The following is a 7085-nucleotide window of genomic DNA, read 5'->3' on the forward strand; positions in this document are numbered from 1 at the left end:
GTTTCTTCTCACCTCAGTTTTAAACGTCCTCCCCTTTATTCTTAGACTGTGTGTGTGTGGCCCCTGGTTCTGGACTCCCCCAACATTGGGAACATGTTTCCTGCATCTAGCTTGTCCAGTCCTTTTATAATTTTACACGTCTCTCTATAAGATCCCCCTCTCATCCTTCTAAACTCCAGTGAATACAAGCCCCAGTCTTTCCAATCTTTCCTCGTACGACAGTCCCGCCATCCAGGGGATTAACCTGGTGAACCTACGCTGCACTGCCTCAATAGCAAGGACGTCCTTCCACAAATTTGGAGACCAAAACTGCGCACAGTACTCCAGGTGCGGTCTCACCAGGGCCCTGTACAACTGCAGAAGGACCTCTTTGCTCCTATACTCAAATCCTCTCGCAATGAAGGCCAACATTCCATTGGCTTTCTTCACTGCCTGCTGTACCTGCATGCTTCCTTTCAGTGACTGATGCACTAGGACACCCAGGTCTCGTTTCAATTCCCCCTTACCTAATCTGACACAATTGAGATAATAATCTGCCTCCTTGTTTTTGCCGCCAAAGTGGATAACCTCACATTTATCTATATTATACTGCATCTGCCACGCATCTGCCCACTCACTCAACCTGTCCAGGTCACCCTGCAACCTCCGAACATCCTCTTTGCAGTTCACAATGCCACCCAGCTTTGTGTCATCTGCAAACTTCCTCGTGTTACTTTTAAACCTCAACATTTAAAAAAAGGGTCTCGACCCGAAACGTCGCCCGTTCCTTCTCTCCAGAGATGCTGCCTGACCCGCTGAGTTACCCCAGCACTTTGTACCTGTCCACGTTCTCCACAGAGATGCTGCCCGACCCGCTGAGTTACTCCAGCACTTTGTACCTGTCCACGTTCTCCACAGAGATCCTGCCCGACCCGCTGAGTTACTCCAGCACTTTGTACCTGTCCACGTTCTCCACAGAGATGCTGCCTGACCCGCTGAGTTACTCCAGCACTTTGTACCTGTCCACGTTCTCCACAGAGATGCTGCCTGACCCGCTGAGTTACTCCAGCACTTTGTACCTGTCCACGTTCTCCACAGAGATCCTGCCCGACCCGCTGAGTTACTCCAGCACTTTGTACCTGTCCACGTTCTCCACACAGATGCTGCCCGACCCGCTGAGTTACTCCAGCACTTTGTACCTGTCCACGTTCCCCACAGAGATGCTGCCCGACCCGCTGAGTTATCTTTGATTTGCCTTACAGATGCACCGATAAATGTGAGTGTGGTTTTGGAGGCGGCTGAGGTGGAGGAGGGGAAAGAGTTGACTCTACATTGCAAGGATAAGGCCAACCCGCCCTCTCACAGGTACCATTGGAGGAAGGACTGCTCTGGGATCCTGCACGATCTGGAAGGTAACGACTCCAAGCTGGTGACCAGTTTCGACATTGCCGACCAGACCTGCCATTATTACTGCTCAGCGACCAACAAGATCGGCAAACGGACGTCCGGCGCCAAAACCGTGCGGGTTCTGTGTGAGTATCCCTCGGTGTTTGCCACTCAAGCCTCAGGCCTAACCTCTAGTGTCCCTTATTAGCCGGGACATCCCGTATTGTGGGCTGAATTGGTTTGTCCCGTACGGGACTGCCCTTGTCCCGTATTAGGCCCGGGGTGCGCTGTAGGCCTGGGGGACGTTGTAGGCCCGGGGGACGTTGTAGGCCCGGGGGGCGGTGTAGGCCCGGGCACTGCAGGCCCGGTCACTGTAAAGCCGAGGGAACAGTGTAGCCCAGGACGCTGTAGGCCCAGACGCTGTAGGCCCAGACGCTGCAGGCCCGGACACTGTAAGGCCGGCGGAACAGTGTAGGCCAGGACGCTGTAGGCCCGGACGCTGTAGGCCCGGACAGTGCAGGCCCGGACACTGTAGGCCCGGTCACTGTAGGCCCGGTCACTCTTGGCTCGCCCTTGTCCCGTATTAGGCCCGGGGAGTGGTGTAGACCCGGAGGCTGTAGGCCCGTAGGCTGTAGGCCCAGACGCTGTAGGCCCAGACGGTGTAGGCCGGGACAGTGTAGGCCGGGACAGTGTAGACCCAGACACTGTAGGCTCGGACACTGTGGGCCCGGACACTGTAGGCCCGAACACTGTAGGCCCGGACGCAGTAGGCCCGGACACTGTAGGCCCTGACATTGTAGGCCCGGACAGTGTAAGCACGGGATAGTGTAGGCCCGGACACTGTAGGCATGGGCACTGTAGGTCCACAGACTGTAGGCCCGGACACTGTAGGCCCGGACAGTGTACACCCGGACGCTGTAGATCCGCATGCTGTAGGCCCGGACAGTGTACACCCGGACGCTGTAGGCCCGGATGCTTTAAGCTCGGACAGTGTAGGCCCGGATGCTGTAGGCCCAGACGCAGTAGGCCCGGACGCTGTAGGCCCGGACACTGTACGCCCGAACACTGTAGGCCCGGACGCAGTAGGCCCGGACGCTGTAGGCCGGGACACTATTGGCCCGGACACTATAGGCCGGGACACTATTGGCCCGGACACTGTAGGCCCGGACACTGTAGGCCCAGACACTGTAGGCCCGCACACTGTAGGCCCGCACACTGTAGGCCCGCACACTGTAGGCCCGCACACTGTAGGCCCGGGGGCCCGGGTGCCGCCTAACGGAGGCTGCGTAGCAACTCGCCTCCCGGCCCGGGCAGCCGCCATTGGCTGGGTGAGGTCACGTGGGGCGCAGGGCGGTGACGTCACCTTGTCCCGTATTTGGGAGCGAGGAAGAAGGTGACCCCTACTCACCCCTGACCCGTGACCCCCCTGGTTCCTTGACCCTTGATCTCTGACCCTCCCCAGTTGACAAGGTCGCAACTCAGAAGGCCACAAGTGATAGGAGCAGAATTAGGCCATTCGGCCCATCCAGTCCGCTCCGCCATTCAATCGCGGCTGGTCTATCTCTCTCTCCCTCCCAACCCCATTCTCCTGCCTTCACCCCATAACCCCTGACACCCGCACTGATCGAGAATCTGTCCGTCTCTGTGCCTTACAAACACCCACTGACTTGCGGCCTCCACCGCCCTCTGTGGCAGAGAATCCCACAGATTCACCGCCCTCTGGCTAAAGAAACTCCTCCTCATCTCCTTCCTAAAGGAACGTCCTTTAATTCTGAGGCCGTGCCCTCTGGTCCCAGACTCTCCCACTAGTGGAAACATCCTCTCCACATCCACTGTGTCCGGGCCGCTCGCTGTTTGGTGAAAGTTTCAATGGGGCCCTCCCCCCCCCGCTCGATCTTCTAAACTCCAGAGATGCTGCCTGACCCGCTGAGTTACTCCAGCACTTTGTACCTGTCCACGTTCTCACCCCCGACCCCACCCGTAGCCCAACCTCTCACCTGTATCTAGGGGTTGCCAACTTCCTCATTCCCAAATACGGGACAAGGTGACGTCACCGCCCCGCGCCCCACGTGACCTCAGCCAGCCAGCGGCCACATGCTCCTGCTCCACAAATGGCGGCCGCCTGGGCCGGGAGGAGGGTTGCTACGCAACCTCCGTTAGGCGGCGCCCTGGCCTCCAGGCCTACGCTGTCCAGACCTACAGTGTCCGGGCCTACAGTGTCCGGGCCTACAGCGTCTGGGCCTACAGCGTCCGGGCCTACAGCGTCCGGGCCTACAGTGTACGGTCCTACAGTGCCCGGGCCTACATCGACCGGGCCTATAGTGTCTGGGCCTACAGTGTCCGGGCCTACAGCGTCCGGGCCTACAGTGTCCGGGCCTACAGTGTCCGGGCCTACAGTGTCCGGTCCTACAGTGCCCGGGCCTACAATGTCCGGTCCTACAGCGTCTGGGCCTACAGTGTACGGGCCTACAGTGCCCGGGCCTACAGCGCCCCCCAGGCCTAATTCAGCCCAAAATAAAGAATGTCCCGGCTAATATGGGACAGTGGGCGACCCCCACTGCCAAACCCTGACCCCCGATCCCTAACCCTTGACCCCCGACACCCACCGTCAACTCCGAACTCCGACATTAACGCCTAACTCTGACATGTAATCCCAACGCTAACCCTTGAACCCCTAACCCTGGCCCCACACCTCCAGGGATGTCCACTATTGACAATGTTTATTTGCTTTCAGGGAGCACACAAAGGAAAATAATCGCAAGTGTTACTCCTACCCTCATCTTCCTCATCCTGATCATTCCTGTGGTCTTTTACATCAGACAGTAAGTACAAAACCCCGAGCTCAACATTGCCCACTTCCCTGTCTCTGTCTCCGTCTCTGTCTCCATCTCCGCCCTTGTCCCTTATTAGGCCCAGGGGGCACTGTAGGCCCGGACGCTGTAGATCCGGACAGTGTAGGCCCGGGGACCGCTGAAAGCCCAGACACTGTAGGCCCGGGGGCACTGTAGGCCCAGACAGTGTAGGCCCGGACACTGTAGGCCCGGAGAATGTAGGCCCAGACGCTGTTGACTTGGACACTGTAGGCCCGGACACTGTAGGCCCGGACGCTGTAGGCCCGGACACTGTAGGCCTGGACGCTGTAGGCCCGGACACTCTAGTCCCAGACGCTGTAGGCCCAGACAGTGTAGGCCCGGACACTGTAGGCCCGGACACTGTAGGCCCGGACACTGTAGATCCGGGGACCGCTGAAGACCCAGACACTGTAGGCCCGGGGGCGCTGTAGGCCCGGACACTAGGCCCGGACGCTGTAGGCCCAGACAGTGTAGTCCCGAACGCTGTAGGCCCGGACACTGTAGGCCCGGACGCTGTAGGCCCGGACAGTGTAGGCCCGGACAGTGTAGGCCCGGGGGTCACTGTAGGCCCGGACACTGTAGGCCCGGATGTCCGGACACTGTAGGCCCGGATGCTGTAGGCCCAGAGATTGTAGGACCGGACGTTGTAGGCCCGGACACTGTAGGCCCGGATGCATTAGGCCCGGACAGTGTAGTACCGGACGCTGTAGGCCCGGAGGCTGTAGGCCCGGAAGCTGTAGGCCCAGACGCTGTAGGCCTGGACAGTGTAGGCCCAGACACTCTAGGACCGGACGCTGTAGGCCCGGACACTGTAGGCCCGGTGGCCGCTGTAGGCCCGGACACTGTAAGCCCAGACACTGTAAACCCGGACACTGTAGGCCCGGCGCTGTAGGCCCGGATGCATTAGGCCCGGACACTGTATACCCGGACGCTGTAGGCCCAGACACTGTAGGCCCGGACAGTGTAGGACCGGACAGTGTAGGTCCGGGGGTCACTGTAGGCCCGGACACTGTAGGCCCGGATGCCCGGACACTGTAGGCCCAGATGCTGTAGGCCCAGAGACTGTAGGCCCGGACGCTGTAGGCCCGGACGCTGTAGGCCCGGACGCTGTAGCCTGGACAGTGCAGGCCCGGACGATGTAGGCACGGACGCTGTAGGCCTGGACAGTGTAGGCCCGGACACTCTAGGGACCAGACGCTGTAGGCCCGTACACTGTAGGCCCGGAAACTGTAGGCCCGGACGCTGTAGGCCCAGACGCTGTAGGCCCGGACGCCGTAGGCCTGGATGCTGTAAGCCCGGATGCAGTAGGCCCGGACAGTGTAGGCCAGGACACTGTAGGCCCGGACAGTGTAGGCCCGGACAGTGTAGGCCCGGACAGTGCAGGCCCGGACAGTGTAGGTTAACGGAGTGTGTTCGGGGAGCGGGGTCGAGTGTGTTCGCCTAACGGCGGTTGCGTAGCCGCAGTCCGTTCCCCCGGCCCGGGCGGCCGCCATTGGTGGAGCGGGAGCACGTGGCCGCTGGCTGGGTGAGGTCACGTGGGGCGCGGGGCGGTGACGTCACCTTGTGTCAATCTCTACCCTCGACAGAGATGCGATTTTTCTCTGTGTCGTATCTCCATCCCTCTCCCCTCAGCTCCCCTTCCCCTCCCCCCCTCAACTCCCCTCCCCCCTTCCTCCCCCTCCCTCACTCCCCACCCCCCCTCCTCCTCCTCCCCCCTCCCACCCTCCCCACCCCCCTTCTCCTCCTCCCCATCCCACCCTCCCTCCCCTCCCTCCCCCCTCCATCACTCCCCTTCCCTCCACTCCCCTCCCTCCCTCCCTCACTCCCCTCCCCCCTACTTCACTCCCCTCCCCCTCCCCCTCCCTCCCTCCCCCTCTCCCCTCCTCCTCCTCCTCCTCCTCCCCGCTCCACCCTCTCCCCTCCCATCCCCACTCCCCCCTCCTCCGCCAACTTTTAAAATGTGAATATCTTTAAAAATATAAGCATCGATTTCAATGAAACTTCTCCATTGGCACCAAAGGGACGATGGAGAGTAAGGTAGGCCGAGAAATGTCGCGCTATCGTGTACAGTTTAGGCTGTAGTTCAGGAACAAACAAACAAACAAACGAACAAACAAGAGTTTTAGTGTATAGGTGGCTGTGTGGTCACTCACATTTCACTGCACCTTCACTGGTACATGTGACAATAAATTGATCTTAAACAGTGTCCACAGCAGACGGAAGCAAGTAGATTCCCAGAGTAACGTCAACATCGATGCCACAAATGTAGTCTACAGTGTGGTGAAGAAAACCAGGAAGGTATGTCCATGGGAGAGAGGGGAGGGGAGGGAGGGGAGGGGAGGGGAGGGGAGGAGAGGAGAGGGGAGGGGAGGGGAGGGAGGGGAGGGGGGGAAGGGGAGGGGAGAGGAGCAGAGGAGAGGGGAGGAGAGGAGAGGGAGGAGAGGGGAGGGGAGGGGAGGGGAGGGGAGGAGGAGAGGGGAGGGGAGGGGAGGAGAGGGGAGGGGAGGGGAGGGGAGGGGAGGAGAGGGGAGGGGAGGAGAGGGGAGGGGAGGGGAGGGAGGGGAGGGGAGGGGAGGAGAGGGAGGGGAGGGGAGGAGAGGAGAGGGGAGGGGAGGGGAGGGGAGGGGAGGGGAGGGGAGGGGAGGGGAGGGGAGGGGAGGGGAGAGGGAGGTAGGGGGATCCACACTCACGCTACGTGCCCCCACAGACGCGTGTGAGGTGACCGTTTACGAGAACATGTGTCTGGCTGATCACGCACACGCACACGCACACGCGTGCCGCCCCCTGTCACCGGACACGTTCAGCTACTGGCACGGGGCCACAGGCAACACGGGACAGACACGCGTGGAGAACACCTGGTGAGTGGGT

General features: G+C 60.5%; 1 protein-coding gene across 1 annotated transcript in view; it reads left to right on the forward strand.

The window, feature by feature from the left end:
* The window catches only part of LOC144612190 (hemicentin-2-like), an 80762-nt gene that overhangs the window by 71981 nt on the left and 1696 nt on the right, over nt 1-7085 (forward strand). Inside the window, exons 15-17 of the mRNA XM_078431748.1 lie at nt 1242-1511; nt 4100-4187; nt 6422-6515. Of these exons, the coding sequence (XP_078287874.1) occupies nt 1242-1511; nt 4100-4187; nt 6422-6515 (452 nt within the window). The remainder of the gene's footprint in view (nt 1-1241; nt 1512-4099; nt 4188-6421; nt 6516-7085) is intronic.

The sequence above is a fragment of the Rhinoraja longicauda genome, chromosome 43 (genome assembly GCF_053455715.1).
Source record: "Rhinoraja longicauda isolate Sanriku21f chromosome 43, sRhiLon1.1, whole genome shotgun sequence".
NCBI lineage: Eukaryota > Metazoa > Chordata > Chondrichthyes > Rajiformes > Arhynchobatidae > Rhinoraja > Rhinoraja longicauda.